This window comes from Microtus ochrogaster, chromosome 10 (genome assembly GCF_000317375.1).
Source record: "Microtus ochrogaster isolate Prairie Vole_2 chromosome 10, MicOch1.0, whole genome shotgun sequence".
Taxonomy (NCBI): domain Eukaryota; kingdom Metazoa; phylum Chordata; class Mammalia; order Rodentia; family Cricetidae; genus Microtus; species Microtus ochrogaster.
The window spans coordinates 72,562,022-72,574,859 of NC_022016.1; the positions used below are offsets into that span (position 1 = coordinate 72,562,022).

Genomic DNA, 12,838 nt, shown 5'->3' on the forward strand with positions numbered 1-12,838 from the left:
TGCAGTAGGATCAAAAACCCATTGCCATTGTTCTTGAGTTCTCAGTAGTCCTCATTGTGAAGTGGGTGTTTCTTGTGGTCCAGCCACAGCTCTGAATCTGGGCAGAGCCTTCCCAAGCTGGACCTTTGACTTCCCTTTCTGCGTAGGGAATCATCTTCAAGCCAAGGCCTTTTTACATCTAATGGCTCTCTTTGTTTCTGCTGTTCCAAGTATCAGGAAGACTGAACCCTGTTTGAGACTTGACAAGGTCGTGTTTCCTGGTGCCCAATAGTGTTTGTGTGGCCCAAAGCCACAGTGCTTAATTCCCAGAGAGTAGAGGGCATTTGATAAATTCAGCAGCCAACACATCGAGTGCCTGATGTCTACACAGACGGACTACGTGCTGTAGGTAATGCAAGGAGCTGAACTAATCTCATGAAGCGCATCTTTGCAGATATGGGAACGGGTGGCTTAGTCTAGGTCCAGTAACCATGCTCCAGTCCAGAGCACTAAGAAAAGACGCATCTTAATGAACTTAATTGCAGACAGGCTAGGCCTTCTTGAGCCCATTCAGGAAACGGAAATGCTCATGTGTAGTGCATATGAGCCCATCGTAGGAGACCGGGAGATGAGTGTGTGGGGTTGGAGGAGCTGTTCTTGTATTTGCCCACGGTGGGTGGAAGGAGTCTCCCATGACGGTCTCTCAGGCAGGGCGTTGAGAATAATCTCACCATGAAGCTCAGGAAGTGGAGGTGAGAGCCAGTGCTGGAGACATTGTTCTCTCTTCCGGGGCTGCAAAGCTAAGATGAAAGGAGCCTAATTTCCAGGTAGAGAATTGTCTACTGTTTCTGCACCTGCCAGGAGATAGCATCATCCTAGAGCAGCATGAGATATGGAGAGGAGTGGGGAGGGCTTGGAGTAAGAGAGGGATGAAAAGCTTAGGTACTGAACAGACTGACCTTTAGCCAGGTCTGTTAATGTCTCCTGGGGACACTTGTTCCTTTCCCACAGGTGTAAAGGACCCCCAGGAGGGGAGCCTCGAGCCTCCAGCAGGTGGTAAACATCCCAGCTTGACTCTGTCTAGAAGACACCACTTTTCTTCCTAGTTTAGGAAAGGAAGGGGGTAAAGGTTTAGCTTTTGCCATGATCCTTCAGTCACGCTCAAGCTGGAAGTTTATTAAGGGGTTCACATTTTTGGGGCTAATGCTTCATTTTCTTCTAGTATCATAGATACAGCCTGGCTCTCTACCCTTTCCTTCAACAACAAAAACAAACAAAACAGCAACAACAACAAACAAACAATAGGAATGGTTGAGTTGGTGAAATGTGCGAAATGAAATGGTACGAAGGACTTGGCCGTGACTAGCAGGACCCTTGCACATCTCTCTCGTTGCCGCTCCATCTTCTCCTCGAGTGGCCAGCACATCTGCCTCTTCTTAGGATTTGTACAGCTCCTTGGTGATTTCTGTGCTGTCGCAGAATGGACACTGGAAATCAGTTCAGCAGATAGTCTGAGGCCTGAGTAGCCAGAGCCTGGCTGCTAGTGACTGTTGGTTGAATTCTAATTAAGAACTTTATCTTCATGCTAAGTGATCAGAATGACATCACAGTGCTATGTGGGCATCCAAACTGTTTCAGTTCTGAAAGCTGAGGGACACAGAAAACTCTGTGTGTGTGTGTGTGTGTGTGTGTGTGTGTGTGTGTGTGTGTGTGTGTGTGTGTGTGCATTTGTCTGTGTGTGCATATGTGTGTTCATGTGTGTGTGTCACTGTGCATCTGTCTGTGTGTGCATGTGTGTTCGTGTGTGTTCGTGTGTGTGTGTGTGTGTGTGTGTGTGTGTGTGTGTGTGTGTGTGCTACAGATCAGACCTGTTAGGCTTTGTGTCTGCTGGGTGAGCACCATGGAGCTATGTCCCCAACCAGCATCTTTATGTATTTCATTCCTGGTATGAACTCAGTTGTGTCCTTCCTACTAAATTATGTGGCTAACAGCTGACACTTGGATTGGATTGTTTACTACAAACTTCTGTTGCTGAATATCTCAGTCTGATTCTGTGTTTACTTTTGCTCCCTGGGAAGCAACTTTGCTCCCTCCCGTGGGCTCGTCAGGTTCCTGACTCTTTCATCAGGAGCTCACTCAGACAGCACCCGTGTCTGAGCCATCTTGCAAGTGGGTGTTTTGTAAATGTTTCCCAATCATTATGAGAAAGATCCAGGAAGGTCACAGGCTGGGGAGGAGGAAGAATGCTGGGAATGAGAGCAGGAGGTTTGCCCCCTGACCTTTCTTCCCAGTGACTTGCTGACTGTCAGTGTCAAGACCTGGGTCCCTCGGCCTCTCCCCGCTCTCCCCGCTCAGATGGTTGGTGTCGTGGGGCCTTCAGGAAAATGTGGTCACCACAGCACCTGCTGGTCAGCGTTTGTATTGGCTGGTGTCTTTTGGTCTCAGTCTGGATTCCTCTGTAAGAAAGAGGAAAGTAGTGCGGATTAGTAACTGAAGAATTATGAGCGCTTCCCTTGTTGGGAACGTAACCTTTCCTAACACATTTGCCTTGAGAAGTCCGAAATGTTAAGTTCCAGATTCAAAGCACTGACTCCAAAGTCCATATAAGTAGGGTTTTCTCTCTCATGGCCAAAGTACTCATTGCCTCAGTTTCCCCTCTGCATAGTGATTGCTGGAAGGTAGGACCTCTCCGCCCCCTCCCCGGATTAAAGAGCTATGATTTGGGCCCTCTTTTCCAACTGCCTGTGTTTCCCAGACCCCGTTTTGGCCTGTTCCCAGCCCGCTCTAGGCCTTTGCTGATTCGCACCTCTGATTTCTGCCCTAGGTGTTCTTCGTGTCCGATCTCTTCAAGACTAAGGCGACCCTCTCGCTGCCGGCCCCCGCTCTCAGGAAGGAGATCCTGTCACCTGTGGACATTATCGACAGGAACAACCACCACAACATGGTGTAGGTGCTGCGGCTACAGAGCGCTTGGTTTCTCTGAAGTGACTGCTGACAGCATGTTCCTGCTGCTCTCCCATCTCATCTGACAGTAGAATGTAGGGAAAAGCTTTTTTGCCCGATGGATTTTGAAAACATTTAAAGAAAAGAAAAAAAAAAAAAAGCCTTATCTTGTGGCCTTCCCGAATAGGTTGTTTGCCTGTGTGGAGACAACAGGGCCGGCGTCCTGAGTCCTGGCTGTGCAGCTGGCTGAGTGTTCATGTTCTAGTGAGCACAGGCCTGTCAGGAGCAAAACACTAGAATGATTGAGCAGAGGCTGTGGTCACCTTTGGTGACCGGAGAAATCCCAGACCAGTGAGAACAGCTCCAGCTCCTGTGTTGCACACAAGGCCCAGACCAGCACCAAATCAGCCCCTCTGCCTGCCCCACTCCTACTGTGACTTTGGTTCAAGGAAGTTTTGCGTTTTGAGATACCAGGAATGAGTGCATTGGCTCAGAGTGGTCAGAATCCTAATCCAAATTCCTGGCGCTAAGGCCTCTGTCATCTCCCCCCATCCCCAGGCTAACAACCACAGGCCCTCACTTTTAGAGATTAGGAGACCCTTTGTGGAAGAGTGAACTTCACAAATAGCACAAGTTCAGAGGACCCAGAGGGTGTCTTCTGATGCACCGGACTGTGACGCGGAACTGCCACTGCAGGATCAATCACCGGGCACTTGCACACGTAGAAACGGTTAGACTTCGGTTACTGCCGTCCCCTTGAGGTCCTTGCTGGGTGCATACCGGGATCTCAGATGGGGGCCAAGGATGAGCACAGGTATGGTTGGCCTCTGGCTGACCAAAGGAGCCTCTGTAAAGAGACAGGAAGGGGAGGGAAAGGGCAGAATGAAAAAAAAAAAGAACCAACTTTTTGGCTCCTTAGGATCAGAGCGAGCCAGAGTAGCAGACAGTCTCACGCCCAAAAGGTTACCCTTCACCATAGGGGAGCCCAGAGGGTTTTTGCAGGAGCTGGTCTTGCTGTGTAAAGCACTATTGTCTCCGGGTTGATCCCTGGGACAGTCCTTTGGTGGGTTCTGCTGGGCAGAACACATGGGTTAAATCTGCATAGAGAGTTTTTTCCTTATCCTCTATCCACAAGTGTCCTTCCAAGCAAGGTCCCGTTCTAGACAGTAGACAGAGACCCTTCTACTGAACCTCCAAGGAAAGGAAGAAGGAAAAAAACAAGTGCTTTTCAAATCTTTCAAAGGGCTACACGTAACCATATGGATCAACCACATGCACATCCTTCCACAGACTCCGTCCTTTCATTTCAACATATAGCAAGCTATGATTTTATATATAAATATTATATAAATAATGTATAAAACATTAAAAGTTAACTATGTAAGATATTATTTCTGAAACAACTTTAGCTATATCCACTATAAACTGTGTCTCGACCTGTGTTATTTACTTTAGCTGCTTAAAGGAGCATTGAGTTATTTTTTTTTTTAAATCTCAACTAAAACTATCATAGTTCTGTGGTAGCCATTGTTCTACAAGGAGAGAAATAACTGCAACTAGAGAAAAACTGTATAAAAACATTAAATCGTCAGTATTTTTGTAAGGTTCCGTTTTGTAAAGAGAATAATATTCAAAGATTTTTTTTTGTGGCATACAAAGTGAAAACGTGTATCTGCGAAACTAAACGTGTATTAAATGTGCTTTTTAAATAAAAGCTCATAACATGACTAACCAAGGCTCTGCTACCTGGACTGTTTGAGGGTTGTCTCTTTGGGGTCTGTGGGAGGGAGGAGGAGGTATTGCAGGCTGGCCTCTGGGTGGGCTTGCCTCTGATTGTCTCAGTGGGAAACAATCATGGCCACTGCAGAGGCAGGATGCGGAAGCTGTTCTTTCATCTCCCAAGCCTGTTTGCAGAGGGAGGCTGGGGGCTGGCTCTCATCTCCAGCCTCTTAAAAGGGCTTTTGTGCTCTAAAGGGTTTTCATGTGGGAGGTGGGAGCTGTGGGTCCCCCGAAGATAGATATGGAGACTTCCCTAGATAACGTGGGCTTGGGGAGCTTAAGGAAAAGTCTTTCTCACAGCCCGTATCAAAGGAAGAAGATGCTCTATTGACAAGGGCACTGGGTTCCCATTCTCCTGCCTTGTGCGCCCCCCTCCCCAACCCAGAAGGAAAAAGGTGTGTTGTGCACCCCCGTGCCAGCCAGTTCTCCCTGGTTGTCCCTTTACATCTCAAAGCCGTTCTTAGCTTGAGAAAGGAGGAACAAACGCTGTGGAATGCAGATGATGTAAATTGCCTAAGAACCTGCCAGCACGTTTAGGACAGGTCTTAGGTTAGTTTGTTTTTGCTCCTGTAAAAAATAATTACAAATTACAACAGCTTGGTGAGTTGAAATAACACAAATTTGTTACCTTCCTGGGCAGGAGGCTCTAGAGAAGCTCCTGCCTTTTGTAGCTTCCTGAGTCCTCCTGCGTCCCTTGACTGTGAGCCTCGTCCTCCTCACTTTGCTTCTTGTTTTCTTCTGTTCCTCTTCCACATGTAGCATCCTGGTGATTGCCTGGACCCTTGGATAATCTAAAATCATCTCCCTATGTTAAAGTCTACTAATTCAAAAACTTAATTCCATCTGCCACTAAATTCCCCATGCTGTGCAATACAACCTTCAGATTCCAGGGACCTGAACAATCTGTGACCTGATAAACTCAAGCTGTGTGCTCCCAAAACTCCACGATGGGACCATGCACAGTATAGCAGTACAGACATTTATATTAAAGGGAGAGAGAGGGCTAAGGAAGTCTCAGGGGTACAGTCCTTATCTAGCAAAATGAATGAAGGCTTGGGTTCAATCTATGGTGACACACACACATACCATGCTGCTCCTAACTTCCTTTGCCTCTGAAATCAGCTTGCCACTTGCTGCTCTCAGACCCCACCCACCACTGCCCGCCTCCAGCCAGCAATATTTTGACATTTTTGTGGTCTTATATACAGGCTCAGAGGTTGAAAGCATGGCCTTCTCTTCCAAAGGTCCTGAGCTCAATTCCCAGCAACCACATGGTGGCTCACAACCATCTGTAATGAGATCTGGTGCCCTCTTGAGGAAGAGACCTGGTCAATGGTCCTTATCAACTTAGACATGAAACCCAATATTTTGGACACTATCCAGGATGCAGTCCAAATTTTCACTTCAAGTCTGAAGAACAAAGGTTCAGAGAGACAAAAGGACTTCCTGGTGTCAGGAGGGGAGAGCTGGTGCTTCTAGAATCTAAGACACCTCATTCATCTCTTCTCCAAAAGTGCTGAACTGTCCTCAAGAAGTAACCTCACTTCAAGGTCTTTGACCCTGATTCTAAAAATATGGTTCACAGAGCAACCAGTAATATCTGTATCCCTGAGGAACGTAGTAGAAACATTGAAATAGAAGACCCTCCTCAACCTGAACCTACAGAATAGGACCCTTCCTATTGGTAAAATCCCCAGGGGACTCTTCTATGTAATAAGCTTTGTCCCATAAACCTTCAGATTCTGCTGAGGTGTGCACTGTTTCCACCATGTCTTCACGGGGCTCACTTCAGTATACTTCAAAGCTTTATGAACCAGAATTACACGAAGAACTCTCTGTAACAAGTCTGAGACGCTCTCTGGGTCAAAAGCACGCCTCACGCTGCCCGCATCCTACCTTCCTGTACAGGATGGCATAAGTCCCCATTGGACCAGTTAGCCAGCAGCCAGGTAACAAAGCCCTGTGACCATCAGTAACACCAACTAAACAGGCTTCAGATTCATCAAAGCTCAAAATGCTGCCCTTCACTTTAGGGATGACTGAAGATACCATGTTGTTCTGAAGTGGGGGCAAACAGACTCAGTAAAGGATCTTAACTGACACCTCTAACGTGGGACAGCACTGGGATTCAGACTTAAACAATTTCAGTTATTCATTGACAAAGTATTGGCTAATTACTTCCTAAGTCCTAGATAAATGCGTCAGTACGACCCAGCAGCAATAAAGGCTCCTTAGGAAAAAATAGCTCCTTCCAGTCAAGAGGATGAACTTCTGGCCTAAGTGGAGAACTAACACTCCAAGCTACTCAAACCAGAAAAGAGTTAATCCAGTCGGGCTGGTCAATCACCTGGTTAAGGGATTACCCCATGGAAGGCCAGCTTCCCTTAAGCCTTGATAAAGAGATGGGCGGAATGGTTATCCCCAGAATGAGATACTGTAGTTTCCCCAAACTCAAGCCCCAAACCCCCTACCTAGCACCATCCCAACAAGCTGTCCCGAGGCTCAGCTTGTTCTGTCTGCCTTTCTGAGTCCTAACTCAGACATATATTCCTCCTCCTCCTCCTCCTTCTCCTTTTTTTTTGGTCTTTTATGTCTCTTTCTTTTAGGTACTGGTGGAACTGAAGTATGATTTTTCTCATATTTCAGCCTTCCTTATTCTTCCTCTAAAGTCCCCCTCCATTACTATGTGGCAGCTTGTACTCATGTGACTGGCTTCTATGCTGGCTTACCTTAAACTGTAAGCCTTTTGCCTTTTCCTCTCCGTTCTATTTCTGCAGACAGGTGCTAAGGTTCACCTATCTTGAGGTGGCTTCTCTGCCTCCTTTGTCTCTAGTTGGCTACTAACCTGTCTATCATCTCATCTGTTGACGGTAAACGTCCTAGAGAGTGATGCCCATTCTTTTTCTTCAGATAGAGCCATAGTTATTTGATGAACGCTGATTAAATGGAGAACGAGGACACCCCTAGTCTGGTTGGTACGTTAATGCATGTATGTCCACATATATATGTACATAGGTTTATGCATTTTCACATATATGATTGAATATGCAGTTGGAGATGTGGGTGCCATCTGTAAGGATGCTGCCGTGTTTGCAGTGAGATGAGACAGGAGAAAGAAAGGACAAACAACTGGTGCTTTGGTGACCAAATTGTGGAACACGTGGTCCAGGCAGCTCTCAGTCAAGAACTTGCTGGGGAAGGTGCTGGTTATAGGGGGAAGAATCCATTGTATTTAAACAGTAAATGTCAAGCTTCTTATGGATTCAGAGTACTGGGAGGAGGCGGATGTGTCTCACATTACAAGGGCAGCCTCAGTGGACACTGATTCCCATAGATAGGGCTTGCACGCCAAGGGTTCTGTTCCCTTTTCTTTGTCCTTCTTTGAGGATGGTTCTTACCATGCGCAGTGGCCTCTTTCCATCCACCAGGCGCCAGTCCTGCGCCTGAGGTGCCGTTCTGCTCGTTCTCCAGCACACATATGCAAGCAGAGGCTTTCTGCTGCCACTCTCGGTCTGGTTCTCTCTGTGCTCGCTCCAGGGGACGCTGTCTGGGGCCTATAGTTATTTATTGGTAGAGGAGTTTCAGGACCATGATATCACCTGCTCAGTTGGGAAACCCCAGCGTGAACCGAGCCATCAGAGGAAATGAGTGGCAGTCCCCAAGGAGACTGGCTCGTGAAGTCAGCGCCAGCGGCGGGAGAGGAAATGAGGGGAAACTGAGGTCAGAATTGTGAAAGCACTACCAGTGTTTGCTTCGCCAGTCACCATCCAGTCAGCAGGCAAATTTCTCTGCTACACTGAGAGTTCAGCATAGTTCCAGCAGCCAGGGAACAGTTAAAACAGCAGACAAAGACAAAGTCAAAGGCCGGGCTGTTTCAGAAAACCCAAAGAGGAGGAATCCAAAGGAAAGGAAGATTATATAGGAAGCAGATAATACTAATAAAGAATGTGGACTTAGAGTTAAAACAAAACAAAAATTCCTTTTCCTTAAATCTCCCCTTGGCCATGCATCATGCAAACTACTCATTAATGGCGTTTATTTCTTCAGCTGGGTATCAAATATGGCATGGCTGATGTAGAAATTCTGATTAAAGTGACATGATTTTTTTTAAGCCAAGTCTGACTCCCAACAGACACTTAAATGGAAGACATATTGTATGTTTTACATAAAGGATGCTTGCTGTTAAATTTCAAAGCAAATAAAGTCAACCAGGTTGTGGAAAGGGAAGCACAGATTTTTAGGCAAACAACTGGGCCCAAAAGCTCTGGCTCAGCCTATGGGCTTTTTATCTAATGTGGTGGAGGAAGAGTCTCATATGCAGGAACAGGAGCCAAAGACAGAGAGGTAAACTAAGGATAAGTCTGCAGAATACCCCACCTCAGGACTCTGAACTATTGTCCACAATTCATCTTTAGGGATTTTTTTTTTTAAAGGAGAATAGCATGATTTGATTTGTATCTTGGCAAGTACATCAAGAATCCTGTATAGCATGAAGCAATAATTTTAAGTGTAGAAAAATTTAAAAGGGATAATCAGAGAAAAAAAGAATGTATATATAAAGATATACATTGAAATCTACTCATAATAACAAAACCATATGCTAAGTAATTGAAAAGGATCAGATAAACTATGATTATGCTCAGCTGATATATTTTAAAATAGATGTATTTAAAGGTACAGGGCTGGGAAGAAGGCTCAGCCCTGAAAAGTGCTTGCTGGGCAATTCTGACTGCCCAAGTTCAATCCTAGAGCCCAGAAGATGCAGTGGTCCTTTTCTGGACCCCAGCACTCTTATAGTGAGATGAGGGACAGAAGCAGAATTGCCCATAAGTTCATGGACTGGCTAACCTGGAGCCCATAGCACGGCAGTAGAAAGGAAAAAGGCCCAGCTGCCTCAACCAAATGGAAGAACCAACTCAGAGCTTCACACACAGGCTGTGGTTCCCGCCGCCCCACCCCAATAAATACTTTTTTTTCCAAAGTGTCTTTAAAGATACACAACAGCATTCATGATAAAGTTCAACTACAAAAGCATTCAAACTTTCAATACAGTGATTTGCCTGGACATGGTGGTGCATGCCTGTAATTCCAGGACTTGGGAGATGGAGGCAAGACGATCAGGAGATCAAGACCAGCCTCAACTATATACTTGGAGGCCAGCATGAGCTATATGAGATTCTGTCTCAAAAATTTAAAAACCCATAATTAGCAACACAGTGAACTGATTTTATTTTAAAGGCAAGAGGAAGCTGTTCAGATTCATGGTAGCATGAAGGTAGACAAGTCCAGTAAAGGAAAAGTTGCATACGCAGTTGTATAATTCACTGATTCAATACCTATTTATTGAACATCTATAGTGTTCTCCCAAAATATCTAGACCTGGACACAGTCACGCATACAACAGAGCAGAATTCTTGTTCTAGCAGGTGGTTAGGTGCTCTGGCTCCACATAGACATCTGGACTGGAGGCAGACTTCCAGAGTCAACAGGCAGGAGAGGGTTACAATAGACATCTGTGCCGGAGATAAACAGCAGGGCTCAACACCTGGAGATGGTGGGTGGAAACCCGCGTGATGTGGGAGAGGCACACAGTTGAGGCAGGCAGTGAAGGGTGAGGCGGGTGGGCTTGTTTGGGGGTCCCGTTCAGTAAGGTCATTGCTTTTCTGTAGGTCAGAGGACCTTACTGCTCTGTATTGTGTTAGATAATGCTCTCTACACATTAACTTCTTTCTTACTCTGTTCAACCCCAACCTAACTCCCTGCCTGGGAGACTTGACAAATCCCTGCATCTCTCCTGGACTTGGTTTGCCAAGTTTGCTGAAACCTTAAGCCGCTTTGATCTACCGTCCCTTCCTCAGGGCTTGGAACGTTCCTCTACTAGGAATGCTCTTCCCGGTATCCTTCCAGCCTTTGCTCCTTCTCATCACGAAGCTCTCTGCTTACCTCGCCCTTCTGCTAGAGCGATTTTTTGACCCTCTGGTATAAAGCCATGCTAGTTTTCCATCAACTTGACACAAGGTAGGGTCACCTAAGAAGCAGGAACTTCATTCCATTAAGAAAACACCTCCATCAGATTACTCTGTAGGCAAGTCTGTGATAGCATTATCTTGATTAATGATTGATGTGCATGGGGGGGGGGGCGCAGCTCACTGTGGGCAGTGCTATCCCTGGGCAGGTGAGACTCGGTTGTGTAAGAAACCCAACAAGAAGCTGAGCAAGTCATGGAGAGCGAGGCAATAGGCTTGGTTCCTCCATGACTTTTGCTTCATTCCTGCCTCCAGGTTCCTAGCCTGCTTGAGTTTCTGATGGCGTCCTCTGATGGTGGACTGAAAAAAAAATGTAAGATGAAATAAACCCTGTCCTCCCCAAGTTGCTTTTTGTTTGTTTGTTTGTTTGTTTGTTTGTTTTCCACAGCAACAGGAAGCAAACTAGATAAGGCCCTGAGTTCAAATCTCCAATATTGACGGGAAAAGCCAGGTACAGCGGTGTCTGTAGCCTCAGTGCTGACGTGCGGAGACAGGATACCTGGAACTCTCCAGCCATCGAGCCAAATCAATCACTCAGCTTGAGTGAGAGACTCTGCATCAAAAAATACAGTGGAAAGCTGGGCAGTGGTGGCACACACCTTTAATCGCAGCAATCGGGAGGCAGGGGCAGGCGGACCTCTGTGAGTTCGAGGCCAGCCTTGTCTACAAGAGCTAGTTCCAGGACAGATTCCAAAGGTACAGAGAAACCCTGTCTTGAAAAACCAAAATAAAATAAAATAACATAAAATAAAATAAAAATACAGTGGACTATGACCAAAGATTGTGATGGAGAAAAACACTGAATATCTGAATCTGATCTCTACATGTATGAGGGCCTATGTGCACCCCAAACTAATCTGACATTGGCCCATAAGACCTTTCCTCCTCAATCTAGATGGATCTTATGCCATACTCTGAAAGGAGAAGTGTTGCATGAAGCCAAGAGGATTGTTTAAGGAGCCAGGCCTTGCTTGATCTTCCTGCTCTGCTTTTGAATGTAAGATGGTGTCCTTCATGTCCAGTTACATTTGGATTGGGCCGTCTGTTTCTGTCCCACGGTGCCATAGGGCCTCCATAAAATATCAAAGGACGTGCCTTGAGGGCCTTCAGATTGCTGAGCACTGGAGGCTCGTGGAGGGCAGCATGCCCAAATAAGGCCATAAGTATTCCAAGCTCTGTGAGCCACCTGACAAGTTAATCAACCAGAGGAGGTGGCTGTGGGAACCGTGATCATACATAACTTGTCCATCAGGAGGACTGGAAGCCCGGAGCTGGGCCTGGGGCTTTAGGCAGACAATCTTGGGTCCTGAACCCTCTACCTGTGGTATGTGGCCCTGTGCTCTGGAAGACAGTGGCCACACTGAATTCGGTTAGAGGACCCCCAATGGTGCCTCAGAGCTGCTTGCTCTGAGCAACTCCTACAGAGTTCTCTAGCCACCCCTCCATCTCTCTATGACCCCTCCATCTCTCTAGCCACCCCTCCATCTCTCTAGCCACCCCTCCATCTCCCTAGTCACCCCTCCATCTCTCTAGTCACCCCTCCATCTCTCTAGTCACCCCTCCATCTCTCTATGACCCCTCCATCTCTCTAGCCACCCCTCCATCTCTCTATGACCCCTCCATCTCTCTATGACCCCTCCATCTCTCTAGTCACCCCTCCATCTCTCTAGCTACCCCTCCATCTCTCCTACTGATCATTATTTACTGTTGTTTCTCTTACTCCCTATGTAAGTCATTTAGAAACACAGACCAAGTTTTTTTCATTATTTGTTACTGCCTCACATCCTAGAATGGAGCTAGCCACATAGTGTACAAGCAATTTTTTGAAATGCTAATGTTCACAGTTCACATTAATTGCATTCTTTGCAGCAACTTAATCTAATAGTGAAGGTTTTAGACAATTTAAGAATGTGATGAGTAGACCATTTTTGCAGATTTTTTTTTCCCTCTGCAGGTAGATGGATATCATTGGCATGGACAGTTCTGTGTGGTTGTGGTTGTTAGGAACACAGAAATTGAGAATGGGGGGGGGTGTCACTGAACAAGAGCTCAAGAGCCAGAAGAGGTGTTTTGGCTTGGTTTTGTTGTTTTAATTTACTTTTAAAGAGTGA

At 46.3% G+C, this 12,838-nt stretch overlaps 1 protein-coding gene across 1 annotated transcript in view; it reads left to right on the forward strand.

Annotated features, from left to right (window-relative positions):
* The window catches only part of Plpp3 (phospholipid phosphatase 3), a 79,247-nt gene extending 74,594 nt beyond the window's left edge, over positions 1 to 4,653 (forward strand). The window contains exon 6 of the mRNA XM_005353498.2: positions 2,804 to 4,653. Coding sequence (XP_005353555.1) covers positions 2,804 to 2,929 — 126 coding nt within the window. The 3' untranslated portion in view covers positions 2,930 to 4,653. The remainder of the gene's footprint in view (positions 1 to 2,803) is intronic.
* Positions 4,654 to 12,838: the final 8,185 nt, after the last annotated feature.